This window comes from Oryzias latipes, chromosome 24, assembly GCF_002234675.1.
Source record: "Oryzias latipes chromosome 24, ASM223467v1".
Classification (NCBI taxonomy): Eukaryota; Metazoa; Chordata; class Actinopteri; order Beloniformes; family Adrianichthyidae; genus Oryzias; species Oryzias latipes.
The window spans coordinates 23,007,409-23,029,552 of record NC_019882.2 but is presented as its reverse complement, the minus strand read 5'-3'; the positions used below and the strand labels follow the sequence as shown (position 1 = coordinate 23,029,552).

Sequence of the window (22,144 nt, the reverse complement as noted above, 5' to 3'; positions counted from 1 at the left end):
CATTGTGAATTTCTCAGTGTGCAACAGCTGTTGTTTCCTGTTTTTACTACAAACTTGGCCTCGTGGAACTACAACTTCAATGTTCTACTTCCTATTCGGATTACAGACTCTGCCTCAGTCTTCCTGCACTGCCTCCTTCAGAAAGACAAAGATTCAACTCCCACCATCAGAATTTATGTGGGAACAATAAAATCAGATGGTGATGGTTGTCATGCTGAAAGAGCCAGCCACGTTTCATCTTTAATGCCCTTGCTGATGGAAGGAGGTTTTCACTGACTATACAGGGGCCCATTCATTCTTTCCTCTACACGGATCAGTCGTCCTGGTCCCTTTGGTGAAAAACAGCCCCAAAGCATGATATTCCCACCCCCATGCTTTACAATAGATATGGTGTTCTTTGGATGCTGCTCACCATTCCTCATCCTCCAAACACGACCAGTATAGTTCTTACCATGGGACATTCTCCCAATCCTCTTCTGGATCATCAGCACTGCAGGGTTTGAGTCCCTGGTGGTGTAGTGTGTTACTGATGGTAGCCTTTGATACTTTGGTCCCAGCTCTCTGCAGGTCATTCACTAGGTCCCCCATGTGGTTTTGGGACTTATGCTCACAGTTCTTGTGATCATTTTGACCCCATGGGGTGAGATCTTGGAGGGACCCCCAGATGGAGGGAGATTCTCAGTGGTCTTGGATGTCTTCCATTTCCTAATAATTGCTCCCACAGTTGATTTCTTCACACCAAGCTGTTTATGTATTGCAGATTCAGTCTTCCAGCCTGCTGCAGGTCAACAGTTTGGTTTTTGGTGTTCTTAGACAGCTCTTTGGTCTTGGTTTGGAGTGTGAGTGTTTGAGGTGTCTTTTATATAAATAAAAGTTCAAACTGGTTCCGTTAATACAGTACAGAGTAGAGGACAGAGGATCCTCTTACAGGAGAAGTTACAGGTCTGTAAGAGCCAGATATTTTGCTTGTTCGCAGGTGACCAAATACTTACTGTCCACCATAATTTGCAAAACAATTCTGTAAAAATCAGACAATGTGATTTTCTGGAATTCTTTCTCATTTTGTCTCTCATAGTTGAAGTTAACGTATGATAAAAAATTACAGGCCTCTCTCATCTTTTTAACTGGGAGAACTTGCACAATAGGTGGCTGACTGAATATATTTTTGCTCCACTTGACTAAAGAAAGAGCCTAGAATGAACTGCAGTTCTGCTTCTTACTTTGAGCAGAGGAAGACTGTGCCGTAAAGCTGAGCGACTAAAATACTTTCTTAAGCTCATTATGACACCCTCCCAGCAGCAACTCCTCTTCCTCGTCTGTCTAGCAGCAACTCCTTTTCTTTGTCTGTCCAGCAGCAGATCCTCTTCCTCGGATGTCCAGCAGCCCCTCTTTGAAAAATGCTTCTACCAAAGCTAAACTCTGATGTAAGCTTATGAGTGATCAGGATCTGCAGCTTCACTGAGCCGAGTCTTGGATTTGATGGGATTATTGTGTGGAAAGCTAAAGTGGGTCACAGAAGATTTTCAAGAGTTGATATGTCAAGGATGGATCCAAACCTTTCATGAGACTGAAGCAAACTGCCTGCAGACAATGAAAACTTGGATTTAGGTTTGTGGAGAATCTGTTGGTTTCTGCAATGATTTACCTAAAGGTCAGGAGGAGTACTGTTCCCTGAGGAGCTGCTGTTTTGACCATGGCCACCTCTCCTTGGACTTGAGTCCTACAGAGAAGCTTGGACCGTCATGAGTGTTGGCAAGGTAAACTTCACCAAGGCGGAGAGGGAAAAGTTAGCTGAGCTGCTTTGGCTGCTCAACTGGATCTCTGTGGTGACTGGAGCCATCCTCTTGGGTATGGGTTTGTTTCTCAAAGTGGAGATCCAGACATGGCAGGAAGTGATGTCAGAGCAGGGGGTGCTATTTGTGCCGCACATGCTGATCACCACTGGTCTGGCTGCATGTGGCATCAACTTCCTTGGGGGTAAGATTTGCCTGGACTGCGCCGACACCAATAAGTTCCTGCGTTGGAAGCTAGTGATGATGCCGTATGTCATCTGCACTTTCTTCTTCACTGCCTGCATCCTGGCTGGGGCGCTCATGTGCTACAGCATCCGCAGCCAGCTGGAGGAGTCCCTGTTCCTGGGTCTGAGGCACTCCATGCGCTACTACAAGGACACAGACACACCTGGACGCTGTTACCTAAAGAGGACTCTGGACCTGCTACAGATCCAATTTCAGTGCTGTGGAAACACTGGCTATCAGGACTGGTTCCAGGTCCAGTGGATCAGCAGTCGCTACCTGGACCTGAGAAGTATGGCTGTGGTGGAGTAAGTTGACATGGTGCTGCCGAGAATCAAATCAAATCAAATCAAACTTTATTTATAAAGCACTTTTCATATAAAAATATAACACAAAGTGCTTTACATTAAAACAACAAAATATAAAAACAAGCAAGCATTAATAAATAAATAAATAAATAATAGGGCCCCCCTCCCCGTACCTAGCCCCCCACGCCTTTCACACCTCCCACTCTCTAACTGATGGAAAATGACAATGAAAAATAGGCTGTAAAACATATGCTGAGCACAAAAACATGATGCGGGAAACGCTAGTAATTGGAACCTCCCCCCCTGTGAACAGCCGCATAGACAGCCAAATGCAACATCACAGGCGGGGACCGCTCCACCACAGCTAAGCGGTGATGCAGGTCCCCACCCAGAGCCGCAGCGGCTGAACAGCAGCCGTCCCAGAGGGAGAGGTTCCAGCTGAGGAAGCACCGGAAATAAAAATGAATAAAAATTGAGAATCAAAAAGTAAACATATTGATAAAAACGATAAAACATTGAAATAAGGTAAATTAAAATAACACGTTAAAAATCAGGTTCAAGTTCATAAAACAAGATAAAATGGATAAAGAAATAAAATAAAAATAGAAAATACATATAGATAAATAACAATAAATAAATAAAAGTAGTAAAATAAATAAATAATAAATAAAAATTAGCTAAAAGCCAGGTTAAAAAGATGGGTCTTGAGCCTTTTCTTAAAAGTATCAATGCTCTCTGCGGCTCTCAGGCCCTCTGGCAGACTGTTCCATAAGCGGGGACCATAGTGCTGAAATGCAGCTTCTCCATAGGTTTTAGTTTTTACAGTTGGAATGGTTAACAGACCAGTGCCAGAGGATCTCAGGGTCCGCGAGGGTTCATATCTTACTAAAAGATCTGATAAATAAGAAGGCGCAAGACCGTTAAGACATTTAAAAACTGTTAAAAGTATCTTAAAATCAATCCTGAAGCATATGGGGAGCCAATGCAGGGATTTTAAAATTGGGGTGATGTGAGCCCGCCTCCTGGTCTTTGTAAGAACTCGTGCAGCAGAATTCTGGAGAAGCTGAAGGTTCCTAATATTTGTTTTTGGAAGACCAGCAAGCAGGGCGTTACAGTAATCAATTTTACTCATGATAAAAGCATGCATTAGCATCTCCATATTAGCAAGAGAGAGTAGTGGGCGGACTCTAGCCAGATTTTTGAGATGATAAAAACCAGTTTTAACCACCTGTTTTATATGGGGGATAAAAGTTAGCTTAGAGTCAAAAATAACACCCAGGTTTCTGACTGCTTCCGAATGACTTAAGGAAAGTTCCTGTAGCTTCAGAAACTGTTTCTCCCTCTTGGCTTCAGGACCAATAACTAAAATTTCAGTTTTTTCCTGGTTGAGCTGCAGAAAATTGGCCCTCCTTTATCATTTTAGTCAGTCCTGCTGAACAAAAGCATTCAAAAATCCATTAAAGATGGCGAAAACTACAACATATAACTATATCTTCTTACACAAGAAACAGGATCATGATGATCTGACAGGTTGTTTTTCACTGAGTTAGAATGACTTATTTTTAGAAAGTGGTTCTTAACCCATAAGAACCCACAGTGACATTGGTGTATCAGAAATATGTTCTGTGGTCCACTTGGTTTGTGGTAAAATACACATAATTTTATATTTAAGAAAAAACTGGTCTGGGTTCTTATGGTAGACAAATATTGAAAATTTTCATTTTCATTTCATAAAAGGGGTTTTGCTGATGAAACTTTTCTTTATTAGATATTTTATCTAATTACAAGTTCTTCTATCTGAGTTAAAATGTACTTGTTAATCTTGCTGAAAAAAACACAAAAAATAAAACATCCCCTTTTCAAGCTTTAGAGGAGATTCAAAGTCATTTTCATGGAATAATTAAATACAAATAGAAACAGAAACACCCATAAGCTTTGATTCAGCAGCCACAATGAAAGCCTTGCATCCTTGCAGCGCTGCCTGCTCATTTAGTCTGTTGGAATCCAGAACCACAGTTAGGGTCAGAGTTCAGCAGACAGCCGCTCTGCTGTCTGCTGTTGCTGCAGTGGTGTCCATCTTCTTCATGAAGGGCTGGGGTGGAGGATTTTGGGACAGAATGATGAAAGGTACAGCAGATCCGAATCCCAGCGGGTTCCTTTCTGTGTGGACTCTGCATATTTTTATGCATATGTGGGTTTTCTCTAGCTTCCTCCCACAGTCCAGTAGTATGTTTCAGAGGTTGATTGATAACTTGATTGTCTCTTAGGTGTGAATGTTTTTTGCATTTTGCCTGCTCGAGCATTTTTGTTGTTTTGTTTCATCGTTCTCTTATTATCATCTCTTTTTTTGACGAACATGGACTTTTTACACCTCATAAGAGGAATGTCTGCTGCTCTTTTGTCCACTGGTCTGAAACGTTCCGCTGGTGTCCTGTTTACACAATTGGCTACTGTTATCTGAACACAATGAAATGCGGCTGGAGATCGCAGTTATTATTATTAGTTTTTTAATTCAACAGAGCTATGGTGACAAGTTACTTTCCCCACTATGTGATCAATAACATTCTAACAAGTTCTATGCTATTTTAGTTTAATGAATGAGCTCAAATACACATACTCACCATGCTGTGTCGAGGTTTTGGAACTCGATGTATATGCCTGTGACCCTGTGGTGTATTTTATATTTTTTGTGACCCTGTGGTGTATTTTATATTTTTTGTGACCCTGTGGTGTATTTTTTATTTTTTGTGACCCCGTGGTGTATTTTTTTATTTTTTGTGACCCTGTGGTGTATTTTTTTATTTTTTTGTGACCCTGTGGTGTATTTTTTATTTTTTGTGACCCCGTGGTGTATTTTTTTATTTTTTTGTGACCCTGTGGTGTATTTTTTATTTTTTGTGACCCCGTGGTGTATTTTTTTATTTTTTGTGACCCTGTGGTGTATTTTTTTATTTTTTTGTGACCCTGTGGTGTATTTTTTATTTTTTGTGACCCCGTGGTGTATTTTTTTATTTTTTGTGACCCTGTGGTGTATTTTTTATTTTTTGTGACCCTGTGGTGTATTTTTTATTTTTTGTGACCCCGTGGTGTATTTTCGACAATAAGTTAACAGGAAATTTTGTATTCAAGACAGGAGAAAGTGGGATTCAAAACAAACATGTTGAACGCAAAACTAAATTTTTTATTCCTACTTTGTCGCTAAGTTATGCACAAAATATTGATTTGTGCTGAATTTTGATTTTATAAATATGTTTCTGTTTGACAGATCTCTAACCCCATAGAAATGTCCCAGAATGGAACCTTGGGGAACTCCTTTCTTATCCCTAAATTTTTTGTCTGACCTCTCTTACACCCACGTTGTTTTGAGTGTTTTTGATAAAATGTTTTAAGATTAGTTTGGGTTGCTTTAGAACTTAGTATTTCAGTTTTATTTGTGTTGCTTTCTCTGTTTTCTGTGTGTTTGTGTGTGAAGGGGGGTGCCTGACAGTAAGGATGTTCAAATTGAGGCCACTGCACGTAAAATACTGAGATCAAAAGATTAACCAGCAGCTTCAGGTCAGCTTCTACTGATTCCAGTTAACCTGTTTGTGTTCGGGCCAAAAGTAGCCGTTTTACTGGTAAACGTTTTATTCCACCATCAACAGAAACACACGGTTCTGCTTTAACAGAGAAGTGTAAGGGATTGCTAACTATTTTACCACGTAAATGTTCTAAGTGTGTGAGAGGATAAAGCATTAATGCATCAAGAAAAGCCACAAACATTTGTTCTCTACTTCTCAGAGATTTGAAGCCTTTTTGTATTTTTTTAACTAGATAACAAAGACAAACGTATCATTGGGGCTCATAAACCCAAAGACTTCAATTTCATATTTTGTGTTTCTAATAAGTGTGCCTAGTCCTGTTTTTTCTTTCAGGCTGGGCAGGGAAGCTCTTGTCTGTTTTTTTCCAGATGGGATGTCTTATGCACACAGGTCTCAGGTTCTCTATTTGGTTTTGGTTTCCCTTTTTTCAAATATTTTGACTTCAGATCGTTTTGTTCTATGTATACAGATGCTGAACTTAAAAGCAACACTTATGTAAAGTGTTACAATTCCTAAAGGAATGAATTACTTTGTATAAAAATAGGCAATTTAAAAGGTATTACATCTTGGTTGTATGACTATTGATTCATTATCTGGGCAAAACATGATTATCAAAAGAGGAAAATATTGCAAAAGATTAGAGAGACCGGGTCCAAGACTTTTGAGGAATCAGACCTGCAGCACTCTAAAAAGAGTATTTGGGCTGTAGTTGGTAAGATGCACTTTTTTACTAACTTAATTATTTCGTTTGGTGAAAATAAATCATTTTTTTGAGTTCATTCAACTTAAAAATAACTAGTAGTTGTCTGACATAGTTATTTTACTTTCAATCAACTTAATTCAAGCTACGTTGGTGTAACTTTGGCGTGAAGCTGTCAATGCGTAATGATGTCATAATGTAAGGCAGCGCAAGGAATTATGGGATACCATTTTCTTTGCCTATCTGGGCAGATTGGAGTTTAAGTGTGAGTTTTTGTCCATGGGTTTGTTGTGTAGCTGTTTTACTCTGAACTAGTGATTTAAACTGTTATGTTTACTTTTTTCTGCACCATGAGTTAGAGTTTGGTAGAGGATGATGACCAACCAACTCCGTCTTTAATATTTGGTACTGTGTACCAAATATTAAAGACGGAGTTTGCAACATGTGAGCTCCTGCCTTGAAATGCAAGACATTGCTAGGTCAGTCATGTCTTTGATATGAAAATTATCAGGCCCGATGGTGGAAACTCTAGAAAAATGAGTCAATTTAAAATGTATAAACAAAATTAAAAAATATTTTCGGTAACGCTTTCTTTTACAGTACAGTACTTACAGTGTACTTAAGTGGTATTTACATGGTACTTATAGTGTAACTACTGGGTACTTTCAGGGTACTTACATGGTACTTTTTATGGAATTTACTGGGTACTTACAGTGTGTTTACATGGTACTTTCTATGGGACTTTACTGGGTACTTACATGGTACTTTTTGTGTCTACTCTGTACTTACATGGTACTTACTGTGTATTTATATGGTACTATTTGGTTCATACCTATGTGGTACATACTGGGTATTTATAATATTCCTACTGGGTATTTACATGTTGTGCAAAGGTGTCTTTTATGGTACTTACCACATGTAAGAACAAGGTAAGTACAAATAAAGTACCTTGACCTTTAGGTCTGCACTCGCTGCATGTTTCATGGTATTTACCATGAATTTACCACAGAAACTACCCCTTAAGTACACTGAAACTGTAACTGTAAAAGAAAGTCAGCCCTATTTCCACTCTGTTACATGGTACTTTCATTACTAAATACTGGATATGTTCACTTGAATATTACTTGGTACTTACCCCTTAAGTACAATGAAACTGTAACTGTAAAAGAAAGTCAGCCCTATTTCCACTCTATTACATGGTACTTTCAGTAGTAAATGCTGGGTATGTTCACTTGAATATTACTTGGTACTTAACCCTTAAGTACAATGAAACTGTAACTGTAAAAGAAAGTCAGCCCTATTTCCACTCTATTACATGGTACTTTCAGTAGTAAATGCTGGGTATGTACACGTATTACCTTCCTGTGCAGTGTACATACACACTTGGTCTTCAGACCTCACCAAATGAGATAATGCTAACTTGTTGGTAAGGGTAAAGTAACTACATTGTAAAAAAAATATACTGGCCTGATTACTTCTTGTAACATGAGGCAAGTTTAAAGAGAAACAAGACAGCAGTGAAAACAACAATCTTTAATATGATACGTGTCTGCAGCATACAAAGTGTCATCACAATGAAATAGGTTTTAAGTACAAAACAGTTCAAAGGAGAATTCTAAAAAACACATTGGCCTGAGGGTCGTGCTTTTTGTCCATCAAAATTCTTTCAGCAGAGTTTGGTAACGGTGCAGGACTTCTTCAGGGTTTGTAACTGCAAGAAAATTCACAATATGAGCTAAAATGAACATAAAAAGCATAACGACTTTGATGAAATACAAAATATATTTTACTTATTTAATCATTTCTGTAATGAGTTTGATAAATTTCTGTGAATTCTTTATCGCTTTGACTGTAATGCTTGAAATTAATCAATTATCCTCATTTATGAACATGATAATAAATTATTCACAACTTTATATTTTAGTTACATAAACAAGAACAACAAAAAAGAAATCAAAGAAAAAAAATCAATATTGCCATAAAAAAATCTAATTTGTTTAGACAAAGAATGACAAAAGCAATGTTTTAATTGGCAATTACTGTGTGTATTTCTTCTTTATAAATATTATTCGCACCTACAATTTGCATTAGCATGAAAAACATTGCAGGGTAAAAGAAAAGGAAAAAAGAAATAAATAGGCGATTTCAAATTCAACACAGTTATTCACAAAAATATGTTTTAATTTTCAAACAGTTACATTCACTGTGTTGGGTGGTATTGTTGTCTCTATCATATTTGAAAATAAATAAAAATAAAATAAAAACGGCAAAAGAAAAGAAAATGGGGAAAAGGCAGTTAAACTCTTCATTAATGTAAATAATATGTCCACTTGGTGGATTTAACTTACTTTTGCTTACTCTCCTGTGGATTCGTCTGGAATGTCTTCTTCACCATAGCTGATCTAAAGCGGTAAAAAGACGGAAGTACGTCATCATTATTTTAAATAAACGCCTTTCATTGTTTTTCCCAGAAAGACGTGCTCTCAGTCAAACGAGCACAGAACAACAGACGTTATCATTTAGGCTACGTGCTTGTTTTACAGGTGCCCCTCTCCTGGTAAGTAACAACAATGTTTGTAGATTTTCATTACAAACTTTGAAAATGTATACATGAAATAACTGAAATTATTGCAGTAAGGTAGACATGCTCTTACGTCACGTTTCAAACACAGAGATAGTGGCTTGAAATCACGAAGTTAGCTTCTTTATAAAGTTTGATCAGTTTAAATATTTACATGTAATTTATCCAATATTTAGAAAAAAAAACACTGGTTTACCTGCCAGATGAAGAGAAATTCAAACTGTTGCGCGCGCCTCGAGGCTCTCCGGATCTGCACGTTCACTTTGGGGGTAGTTGTGCTGCATTCAAGTGCGCTGGGAATTTGCAACTTTACTTGCCCCGACCTATTTAACAAAAACACACACTTGGGGTGTTTTTAGTATTAAAAGTAAATATTTTGCCTTGTTGTTTTACATATTTTCCTGACATTATATAATATATATTAAAACAAGTTCATTTTTAGAACAATATTTAAAAAAAGTTAAGTTTTGAATAATGTATTATCATGTTTTTAAATGAGGATACTTGATTAATTTCAAGCATTACAGTCAAAGCGATAAAAAAATTCATAGAGATTTATCAAACTCATTACAGAAATGATTAAATAAGTAAAATATATTTTGTATTTCATCAAAGTCGTTATGCTTTTTATGTTCATTTTAGCTCATATTGTGAATTTTCTTGCAGTTACAAACCCTGAAGAAGTCCTGCACCGTTACCAAACTCTGCTGAAAGAATTTTGATGGACAAAAAGCACGACCCTCAGGCCAATGTGTTTTTTAGAATTCTCCTTTGAACTGTTTTGTACTTAAAACCTATTTCATTGTGATGACACTTTGTATGCTGCAGACACGTATCATATTAAAGATTGTTGTTTTCACTGCTGTCTTGTTTCTCTTTAAACTTGCTTCATGTTACAAGAAGTAATCAGGCCAGTATATTTTTTTACAATGTAGTTACTTTACCCTTACCAACAAGTTAGCATTGTCTCATGTGGTGAGGTCAGAAGACCAAGTGTGTATGTACACTGCACAGGAAGGTAATACGTGTACATACCCAGCATTTACTACTGAAAGTACCATGTAATAGAGTGGAAATAGGGCTGACTTTCTTTTACAGTTACAGTTTCATTGTACTTAAGGGTTAAGTACCAAGTAATATTCAAGTGAACATACCCAGCATTTACTACTGAAAGTACCATGTAATAGAGTGGAAATAGGGCTGACTTTCTTTTACAGTTACAGTTTCATTGTACTTAAGGGGTAAGTACCAAGTAATATTCAAGTGAACATATCCAGTATTTAGTAATGAAAGTACCATGTAATAGAGTGGAAATAGGGCTGACTTTCTTTTACAGTTACAGTTTCAGTGTACTTAAGGGGTAAGTACCAAGTAATATTCAAGTGAACATATCCAGTATTTAGTAATGAAAGTACCATGTAATAGAGTGGAAATAGGGCTGACTTTCTTTTACAGTTACAGTTTCAGTGTACTTAAGGGGTAGTTTCTGTGGTAAATTCATGGTAAATACCATGAAACATGCAGCGAGTGCAGACCTAAAGGTCAAGGTACTTTATTTGTACTTACCTTGTTCTTACATGTGGTAAGTACCATAAAAGACACCTTTGCACAACATGTAAATACCCAGTAGGAATATTATAAATACCCAGTATGTACCACATAGGTATGAACCAAATAGTACCATATAAATACACAGTAAGTACCATGTAAGTACAGAGTAGACACAAAAAGTACCATGTAAGTACCCAGTAAAGTCCCATAGAAAGTACCATGTAAACACACTGTAAGTACCCAGTAAATTCCATAAAAAGTACCATGTAAGTACCCTGAAAGTACCCAGTAGTTACACTATAAGTACCATGTAAATACCACTTAAGTACACTGTAAGTACTGTACTGTAAAAGAAAGCGTTACCATATTTTCTTTAAGTTAGATCAACATATCAAATTAAGTTGGTTAGCCATAACAATTTTAGTTGAATAAACTTAATTCAATTAGGTGTTACCAATTGAAGTGATTCAATTAAGTTGGATCAACTTTTTTCTTTTTACAGTGTAATTGAAATGATGGTGAAGGCGTGGCACTAACAGCAGTTCTCAGAGTTTTTGTTACTACAGCTAACTTTCCGTTTTCTGCCCCCTTCCCTGTTACAGTCGTCTGAGGAACAATGTTGAAGGGAAGTTCCTGATGGACAGCGTTCCCTTTAGTTGCTGCAGCCCCCTCTCCCCTCGGCCGTGCATCCAGCAGCAGCTCAGCAGACCCTTGGCTCACTTCAACTTCGACCAGCAGAGTCAGCACCTGAACCTGTGGAGGAAGGGCTGCCGGCAGGCACTGCTGGACCACTACACTGGTATCATGCAGTCCATCAGCCTAATTGTGCTCCTCATCTGGCTTTTTGAGGTGACTTTAACACTCTCAGCATAGTCCAGATTAAAACCACAATTAAAAAGCCTGATAGAAGCCACAGCAGCTCCCGTTGAGATTAAGGTCAGGGACTTTCTGAGATCAGAGACTCCTTGAGATGAAGAACTCAGTAGAATATCCATCTATCCATCCATCCATCATCATCATCCTTCATCCCTTTAGGTTTTACAGGGTTTCTGGTTTACTCCAGCAACTCTGTGACCCCTAAGAGGATGAAGGGTTGCTGGAGCTTATCCCAGCTGCTGTTGGGCGAAGGCAGGGCACCCCTAACCAAGTCACAAGTCCATCTTCGGATTCACTGGAATATATATATATTTTTTTTCTTAAATCGTTGTCTTCAGGAACTCACTAAATTTAGAAATTTGTCGATGTCAGGGACACACCAAAATCTGAAATTCATCAGGACCAGAAATCCGCTAAAAAAGCGATGAGATCAGAGAGACACTGCGACTTAAAAAGTTAAGACTTGATAAGGTCAGGGGCTCGTTGGGTATAAAGACTTGTGCAGCTCTGAATCTCACTCAGATCTTGACTCAAAGAACCAGTAGATAACTGAAGACAATGATTAACTAAGGTTGGGGGTTGTACTGAAGTAAAATATTTACTGAGAACAGAGTCCATGATCCAGATGTAACTGGTCTTAGGGATTCCCATATTGGGAGTCACTGAGGGCAGGACTTACTAAGTTAAGGTCATGCCAAGATCACAAAATCACCAATATTAGACTCACTAAGATCAGAATTAGTACTGTTTTAGAGATTTACTCAGGTTCGGATGTGCTGAGCCCTGATCTACTCATGATTAGGCTCAGTGCCAGACTTCATACTAACATTTTTTTATTTCATTTCAGTTGCTGGTTCTGACTGGCGTCCGGTACCTGCAGACGGCCATGGAGAATGTTATTCGCCTGGGTGACCCTGAATCAGAGTCAGAGGGTTGGATTCTGGAGAACAGTTTAGCAGAAACGGCGCGTTCCAACTTTAACATCATTAAAAACCTGGGGAAATGTTACCAGGTGGACAATGACCCAAACATCAATGTTCCAGCGGTGATGGCAGAACAGGAAATTCAGTCAGACCAAGTCCAAGTCCAAAGGATGGGCTAGCTCTGAGTTTGCGTCCTATAGACCAGTGTTTTTCAACCAGTGTGCCGCGGCACACTAGTGTGCCGTGGGAGATGGTCAAGTGTGCCGTGGAAAATTGCCCTCATTAACTGATCTAAAAACATTAACCATCTCCAGGATATCAGCTCTTTGTTCATCCAAACAGGTCCTGATAAAACACTGAGTAGTTAGGAATATGAAAGATCATAAAATACTTATTTCTTTGTGTTTAACTGATTCTATTAAAGACATTTTGATAAGAATGACGGCACCGCGATTTACCTGCAGCTATAACTGTTTTCTGAAAAGTCCCGCAGCTTTTACTGTCTCCACGACTCCACCAATCATTCTTGAAGGCTTAATCACATGTCATCAGTCTGACCAATCAGAAGTGTTTAAAGTCTAAACTTCCTTGTTCCAATTGAGCTCATAACTCAGTCAGTTCCGACAAAAACACCAGCTAAAGATCGTCTTTAGCGGTGTAGCTTTCCACAGAATCCGGTATCAGACCGTGGAACAAGTGAACAAAACCATGAAACTCAGAGACGCAAGTGTTTCTGACGTTTTCTCGCCGTATTCACACTACATCTCCCATGATGCATTGGCTTAAAGGGACAGCGCCTTAGCGTACAATGAGTCGTCCTTGTTACACGGATTGAAACCACAACGAACTTTCACAACACTAACTTAACTTTTATTACATCTTTTAGAAAAAACATCTGCAACTTCCTGCTTTTTCTGCCACAATTATCACAAAAATGCACGTCAGATTGCGGGGGGGGGGGGGGGGGGGGGGGCTGTAGATCAAAACAGACTATGAGTTTCTGCTTTTTTTGGGGGGGGGGGGGGCTGGTGTGCCGCGGGATTTTTTGTCAAGGTTCAAGTGTGCCGTGGCTCAAAAAAAGGTTGAAAAACACTGATCTAGACTAATCAAGTCCATTTGTGACAAAGGGGTTTGCTGTCCTCCGGGAGAACCGATCCAAAGATGACAACAGATTTACATTTGGATGATGGTGTAATGTACCTGTTCAATGTCAACAAACTCTGTGTACAGAAAACAAAGCAATAAATGATCAATGTCTTAACCCCAGGTTAACAAGACAATGCGGTTTATGATAGCCATAAGTAAATAAATTGATCATCAAACTTCGCCAATATCAGCTCAGTTAACTAAATAACAATGTGTTTGTTTGTTTGACTTACTTAACAAGGTAATAACCCTTGTGCTATCTTAGATGACCCCTCACCCTTCCATTGACGTGTTCACCCTACCATGACAAAGGTGGATAAAGGTGGAAAGATTTCATGTAATCCATGGACACCAGTGAAGATCACAAATCATTGAAGAAAAAAGGTTCAGAGCACTGTCTAGTGGGTCTAGATGACCCAACTCCCAATGTTAAAGTGCCTAGGATAGAACAAGGGTTACACTACTGCAGTCCATGTCAGTGCTGGTTGACAGAAATAAACTAATGTGCTCTATGTCAGACCTGTTTATAAAAGGGGGTAAAATAATCTTGTTCGTTTCAGCTCTTGACTGACATAAGTGCTGGCAATAAACTAACATGGTCCATGTCAGCTCTGGTCAAAAGTATTTATTAATCTGACCTATTTCAACCCAGATAAATGTGTGTATTATCAGGGAAAAGTCCAGCATATGGTTTATAGATCGGGTTTATGTCAGCTCTGGTCAGTAAGGGGAAAAAGGAATATTAAAGTTAATAAACATTTAGTGATGAAATAAATGATCACTGTACACCATGATACAGTGATGCCATGGTTTAACAGTAATGACTTGTTTAATTTAGAAAGTAAAAATGAATAAAATGACAAATAAATTAAATCATTCCAAATAAACTAATACCATAGCGTAGTACCTTACATAACAAACAACCCATAGAAGAAACGATCCGCATGATGAACTAACATCTCCCATGGAACCACAGAGTGAGCTGGGATTTTTTAAAGGAGTCTGGGAAATAGTTTCATTTGACAAACATCAATCACAATGAAGTCATCATCGGATAGAACTACATTATTTTATTCAAGGTACCACTGGGCAAAACACAAAAGGCAGGGTAATAAACTACCTTGGTACAGGTTGGCTGCTGTCGTGGACTGAGCAGTTTGAGGCAAGGACGGCAAAAATTATAACGAAAATATTTCAATTTCTTTTTCAAAAAACATCTAGATGGGCAAAAGTGGGCCCCCAAAATAGGTCACAGTAACAAAAATAACTGAAGCTTTAAATTTTCCAGAGGACAACAGAACAGACAAACAAACTTACTTACACTGACCTGCCTGATTGAAAACACAAGAGAACATATAGTGGCTGATCAGACCAACTATAAACACAAGGGGGGACTGAGAAAGACAAAGTACAGTAAACAAACAGAATTAATGTCCATCCTATGGTAACATTTTGTACAAATATAATGAACCAATTCAAATGAAATAGAAACTAACGTAAAGCAACACAGAAAGAGTTTCTTCTCCCCTGGGTGATGGTTCAGTCCAATTAGCTGCCTGCTGAATACAAGGCCTCTGCTGACTTGCATGCATTGTTGTGATGCATGAGAAATGATATGTGGTGTGTTGTGCAGGAGGTCACTGGCCCGCTGGGGGGCGGCGCAGGCAGCCACCACAGCGGCCATGAACAGTACAATGAAGCCACTTGCCTTGTAGCAAAATTAAGTAAACTGTGCTGAAAGGTACAACATGTAGTTATGAAGCAAACTCTCTGAAGTTACGTCTAACTATAATTAATTTGGCAATGGATTCTAGATGTATGGAGGCTGCTCTGTTTGGGCAGACAGTCCTACCCTGAAGCAAAATGGAGAACTGAAAACAAATGGATGGACGTTTTGTTTGTATTAGTAATGTATGCTGTGTTGATGTTTATTTTCACTTTGGTCTTTATAACTTTGTTAGATTAAATGCATAAGCTCTCCCTCTTAGGCTTTTTGCTTAAATCATTTCACGTTTGGAATTTAACAGCTTCCTAGTCTTCCAGTGTGAAAGTAACCTGGACCTGTTTCCTGTCAATCAAACCATGGGAGAAGCTGAGTTTATGTCACTAGTTTGATCTGTGGACAGACTTTTCTGATGTACATCAAAGGGGAACTGATGCCATGAACGGGTGTCAGTCATCACCAGCCAAAACTCTGGTTGTGCTCCAACAGCGCCCTCCTGTGGGCTCCATCACTAACAAACACTAAAACCTTTCTTTCAATCACATCTGATGTTTGTCCACAGGGCAGCAGCACTGATCAGATGTTTCACTACCAGGGAGGCTGAGACACAAAACCAACTCCCCTGCAGGTTTGAGTTTTTCTGACTAGTAGTCACACAAATGTGGACTGACATTTCTGCAGGTTCAAGCCAATCACAGCACACCCCTTTGCTCCTCCCACAGGGAGTTGGTTGTTATGGAGATACAAACATGGTTCTTAATGTCCCAAATTATTTTGCCTGTCCTTTCTTCATTCTGTTCTACTAATTGCTTTTCCTTCCCATTTTTTTCTTTCTTTATTCATTTTTGTTTTTTAGGCTTTTTTAAAAATAATTCCTTCCTCTTTTCTTTGCATACCAACCTTCATCTTTCTGATTTCATTCTGTTCTTCCTTCCTTCTATTCCTCCGCTTGTTTTTGCTCTCAATTTTTAATTCAGTTTCCTTTCTCCTCTAGTCTTTTCCTTCTCTTCCTTGTGTTTGTAGGATCATTTCTTACAATCATGTGTAATCAATCCCAATGACTGCCAATCAGATTTCTGTGACATCACAGTAAGGATCAGGTCCTGTGTGTGTGTGAGCATGTGCAGGTAAGCTTCTTGGTTGAATGAATACCATATCATGGGTCGACTCAGCCAATCAGAGACTGCTGTGTCACACAGCAGCTGTTACAGTTTTTCTCAGTCGCTTTAGTACAATTCTCAGATCAGAATTGAAGTTTGCAAAAACGTGTGTGCATTTCTCAAAACAATTTGTACAAACAGCAAAACACAATGGTTTTCTTGCAAAAGCCTGTAACTTGCTCAAAATCTTTAGTTCATCTCTCCAAACTAAGTCTTTATGTCATTGAACATGTCAGTGCCATCAGAATGTCAAGTCCTTGTGTCATTGTCTACGAACAAGACAGTCAAATGACTTAGTCATGTTGTCAATATAACTGTGTACTTTAGAGGGAGGTTCTTATGGAAACTATGGCTAAAGTTTGGATGACAATTATTGTAAAATGGAAGTTACACCTTTTTTGTTTGATTGCAAGAGACTGGACAAGATTCACATTTACACTTTTATTGTTCTTATTGTAATTTGTTGACAGACCATGTCATACCAACATAGAAAAAAACACTGCAAACAGTAACACAAAGGGAAAAAAAGATAGGACAATATTCTGTCCAACAGTACAGGCAGTGCAGTAGGAATTGGTGTGGTCTTCCTACACCTCTTGTCGTTCCTGTTTGTTAGGACACAAATTCTCATCCACATCACAGCGAATATCCTCTCCAGCAACGCAGCGAAATATGTTTGTCACATTATGACAGCTCGGTCAACCATTTTGCAGTTAATGACGATGAACTAATGACTAGGTGTTTTGAGGAGTAAGACTATTGCACAGTGAACTATATAATACATTTTGATCAACATGACATAAACAATTGATAATGTAGCAAAGAGCAGAGAATTGTACATAATCATTTGCATGGATGTACCAAAGCAATTGCAACTTGTTCAAAGAAGTGAGAAACTGCTTATATGATGTGCTTAAGTGACAACATGATGTGAAGATTGAACAAATAGTTTGGGGAATTTCATTCTGATCTGACAATTGTACTAAAGCAACTGAGAAAAACTGTAACAGCTAAAGCCAACACGTAAAAAACCAAAATGATCAAACAGACAGAATGACTCCATTCTATCACACATTATCACAACATCTTCTTTGTCTGTAACAAAAATAATATACAGTGTTGCATTTAGGGGTTTTTCTCTTATTTTTCTGCACTGTAATCCGGTCAGGGGAAGCTCTCTGTTGTTGAGGAAAACCTAAATTCTTGTGACTGCTGAGTTTTCCGCTGGTCAAAAGGCTCGGACTGTCGTAACGGAGGCAGAAATGTTGGGAAATTCTACTGGCAGCTGATCTTTTTAAAGACTTTTTTATTTTCATTTTTGATAATGAATTACAGGGTTTATAATCTTGAAACAACAAATCTATGAAAAAAATATACAATTTCCAGAGGGAATATAAATCAAATTACTTAACTGTCGTAACGTTCAATTTAATTCAACTTTATTTCTATAGCCCAATATTACAACAGTAGTCGTCTCAACGGGCTTCATACCGATAAATGTATGAGAACATAAAATCAGTCATAGAAATCAATAGGTAATGGCTGAACTAGACAGACTAAACTAAACCGGGTATTCCTGCCCTTAGACCCTCCTTCCCAGGAAGGAAAAACTAAAAAAAACAACGGATGCCGGGGAAAAAACAAGAGGAAACCTCAGGGGTGTCCACATGAAGCAGGGATCCTCCAGGACGGACAGGCGATGTCCCAGAACTCTTAGAGAAGAACTAGCTTATTTAACCCAACAACTACATGTTTAAATAGTCCAGCAGATGAGCTTCATCAAATGGAGTTGGGGTTCGGCTGGGGGGTGCAAGACGAGCCAGAGGCAGAGTCCACGGCCAAGTGTAGCAGCAGGAGCAGAGACGAGGTACACGGTCAGGAACAGGAGCATGGACGAGTCAACTGGAATCTGGAATCACTCCCACTCCCCCGGAGAGGTGGGAAAGAGGGACAATGCATGAATGGCACTGCACCAAATAGAGACATGGAGGACTAAAAAAACTAACAAAGAACCAAGAGTAGGGGAGAGGAAAATTAGTTGGGAATAGAGGACAGAACCCCAGTACATCATACTTTCACCAGCTTCTAACTTCCAGCAGCCCACTAATAATGTTATTATTGAAATTTAATTTAAACATGTTAATATTAAGTTGCATGCACTATGGTACTTATAGCAGATGGTAATAATAATATTACTAATAGAAAATCTACATTTTTAGAATATCAATATTAATACAGTATAGTATGAATCCAAGTAGGGGGAATGGGCCGCCATGGCCCGCTTTATGAAGCAATCTTCCCTCTTCTGAGAAATATAAACAATGGTTGTCATGAAAATTGTAATTATTCCCCCAAACTTCATTACAGTAGGTGAGGTAGGGGGAGCAATGAGTTAAAAATATTCTCGATTACTAACCAGTCTGATAATAAGCCTGTCCAAAGAGGAATGTTTTCAGTCTAACTTTGAATGTAGAAACTGAGTCGGCCTCTCTTCCATGAGCTGGGAGTTTATTCCATAAGACAGGGGCTTGGTGGCTAAACGCTCTACCTCCAACCGTACTTTTACTAATTCTAGGAACCACAAGCAGTCCTGCATTAAGTGAGTGAAGTGTTCTTATTGGATGGTAAGGGACTATGAGGTCCTTAATATAGGACGGGGCCATTCCATGTAAGGCCTTATAGGTTAACAGGAGGATCTTGAACTGGATTCTAGAATCAATTGGGATCCAGTGAAGTGAAACTAACACAGGAGTGATGTGATCTCTTCTGCTAGTTCCAGCTAACAATCTAGTTGCTGCATTCTGAACAAGCTGGAGACTTCTTAAGGAACTCTTAGGACACGCTGCTAACAAGGAGTTACAGTAATCCAGCCTCGACGGAACAAATGCATGGATGAGTTTTTCAGCATCACTCTTAGAAAGCATATTTCTGATCTCAGATATATTGCGCAGGTGAAAAAATGCAGTTTTTACAAGCCTGTGATATGTGAGCCTTAAATCCTGGTCAAATAAGACCCCTAGGTTTCTATTGGCCACATACAGCAAGTGACGTAATATTTGCACATGTGCAGAATGATCTTGTAAACAACATTGAGAACACTGCTGCAGAAAAAGGAGCAAATGATTTCCTGCTGAAGGTGCAAAAAAAGAGAAAAGAAACATTCACATCTTCACAGGTCTGTTCAGAATATAACACAATGTTGTCATCATTTCAATAAATCCTGGCTATAGGGTGATGTCATGAAATGGGAGGCACCCACAAGGAGTGACGGCCTCAGAGATGGAGACATCTTATTGCAGAGTAGGAAAAGAGTTCATAAAAACAACTCATATTTCATTACAAATTCGTTCTTTAGTGTGCCAAAGGTAATAAATGATAACATATTTGGATATAGTTGACTCTGAATGGCTTAAGAAAAGCATGGAATGGGCCCTTTAAGTTCTCCGTGGCTTCAGATTCTGCTGGGCTTCAGGTTTGGTTCAGGGTCACCTTGGTGCTGAGCAGTGGGTCATACAGTGTTTTTCTCTTCCTGCTAGGGATGAAGTGACGGCAGCCAGCAGCTGGTCTCCTGGTAACGGGCCGGCACTCTGATGAACAGAGTGACATTGAATGCTGCAGCCTGACAACAGGCCTTGTTTTAACACAAAAAGATTTATTTAACATGCAGAGCTTGTCTGCAGGAGCTGCAGAAACTGATCCAAAAGCCAGGGAGCAGCTCCGCTCAGGTCACATGACTGTAGATCACGTGCGCGGGCAGGCGCTTGCAAGACTTGCATGTTAAAGAGTCAGTACAGTGCAGGCCCTATACCCTGCAACTGGATGGTCTGCCGGTGGATTTCCTTTACCTGTCAGTGTAGGGGGGGGGGGGGGGGGGCATGATTGGCTGCAGCAGAGAAGAGTTCATAGAAATGTTCGTTTCCTGCTGGTCCTGGCTGAAACAATGTTTCCATGGCGATAGAAGGGGGGAGCCATGTTTATCTTTAACACATGGCTTGGAGGGGGGGGGGGGGGTGCAGGCTCTCTACATGCTGATGGGGGACTGGGGAGGGGCAGCAAGGGAGGGGGGGGTGATTTGTCTTCAGCTGTCAGCACTTGACTCTCTCTCCTCATCCTGCCGACGGTACTTTATTCATTGCACATGGAAATGCCACTGAGACGAGGCTCCGCCTATACACACACCCGTAATCCAGATCCCCTCCCCTCCCCAGGTTTATAATCCTGACACAACCCCATTTGTTATCACAACTGCTAAACCGGTGGTTGATGGAGCAGCTGTTACCATGGAGACGAGCATCAAGGCGGGCCTAACCTCCAGTAATCTCTGTTGGGGTTTAAGATGGAGGCAGAGCCAGACAGCAACACTGAGTGTGCACGTGATTAGACCTCAGTATAAGGACTGCGCATGCGACAGACAGGCTGGAAGAGCACGATCATCACAGTGCTTCAGTCTCATTCAAACAAATGAAGTGGGGTAGGCCTTTAAACCTCGGCAGATCGAGTGGGAGGGATAATGGGAGTGTTTGTGTTGTGGAATCGGCCAGTAAGAGCAGAGCGAGAGAAGCCATTGGGGTCCTAACCTAACTTAAACAAGAACAGTCTTCTTAGTACTCATGTGAGATTTGTGAGATGAGGGAGGGGCTTGTAAATCCCCAGAAAATGTGGGAGGGGCATTTTTGAAGTCCATCAGGCTGGGCGACATGGACTAGAATACCCAGGAAATTTCAGAGGCCTGCTGCTAAAATCTGTTTGACTGAAGCAGATTATGTAAACTCTGCTTGATGTGATTTCTGTTGTATGTGCAGGGAGTGGGATCAGGATGACAATAAGGGCTGTCATTATGCAATCCAGCAAATCTGGCCCAACTAGAATGATCTGGTTGAATTGGTTTATAACCTTCATCTGATATTGAATGGAACTGAACTGCATCCATGCTGGTCTGAGGGCTGTAATCCAGCAGCATGTGACGTTCTTAACAGCTTTTATAGAGCGAAACTCTGCAGTTTTGAAGGACAAATCACCTTCCTCACATTTCAGACCTTTTTTTAAATAAACCTGCTGACCAGACGGGAACCTTTGACTTCAAAGCTTTAAGACGGACCAATTCTGGACCAATCTTTATAGAGACAACTGCTGTACAGACAAGAACACAGAGTTGCAGCCCTGTGCACGTGCACGCTGTCCTCCTGCAGCTAATGAATAATTCAGAGCTGCAGGAGAAAGTGCTCTGTCACTGGAGGACTGTGACCTTCATGCTTCTGCTCATCTCATCTCCACACAGACACTTAGAAATGGATCAGAGCTGTAGTTCCGACATGATTCCACTCTTAACCCACACAATGAGAACATATTGTCTGAGCTGAGATGAACGCTGCTTCTGCTGGACTCTGGTCCTGTCCAGCTTTGAGTTTTTGAAACAATCTCAGCGCCTCATCTGCAGGCGAGGCATGCGTAGCTGAAGGAAGCTATGTAGGACGTCCCATCCTGGAAGCGGACTCCTTTCCCTCAGTCTGGCTCAATGGCACTGCAGCAGGACATCAGAAGATGGAGACGCAGTGGCACCCGGTCACGTGGCTATCTGCC

The 22,144-nt window shown here is 39.8% G+C and overlaps 1 protein-coding gene across 1 annotated transcript; it reads left to right on the top strand.

Moving 5' to 3' along the window:
- Positions 1-1,165: 1,165 nt before the first annotated feature.
- LOC105357406 (photoreceptor outer segment membrane glycoprotein 2-like) lies at positions 1,166-12,808 on the top strand. Its single transcript, XM_023953269.1, has 3 exons — positions 1,166-2,323; positions 11,339-11,585; positions 12,460-12,808. Exons 1-3 carry the CDS (start codon positions 1,743-1,745, stop codon positions 12,712-12,714), a joined length of 1,083 nt encoding a protein of 360 aa, XP_023809037.1. The 5' UTR covers positions 1,166-1,742; the 3' UTR covers positions 12,715-12,808.
- Positions 12,809-22,144: the final 9,336 nt, after the last annotated feature.

Coding starts and splice junctions, on each gene's coding strand:
- LOC105357406 (XM_023953269.1), top strand. CDS start 1,743: ATGAGTGTTGGCAAGGTAAACTTCACCAAGGCGGAGAGGGAAAAGTTA. Junction 2,324..11,338: donor AGAAGTATGGCTGTGGTGGA/GTAAGTTGACAT, acceptor TCCCTGTTACAG/TCGTCTGAGGAACAATGTTG. Junction 11,586..12,459: donor TCCTCATCTGGCTTTTTGAG/GTGACTTTAACA, acceptor ATTTCATTTCAG/TTGCTGGTTCTGACTGGCGT.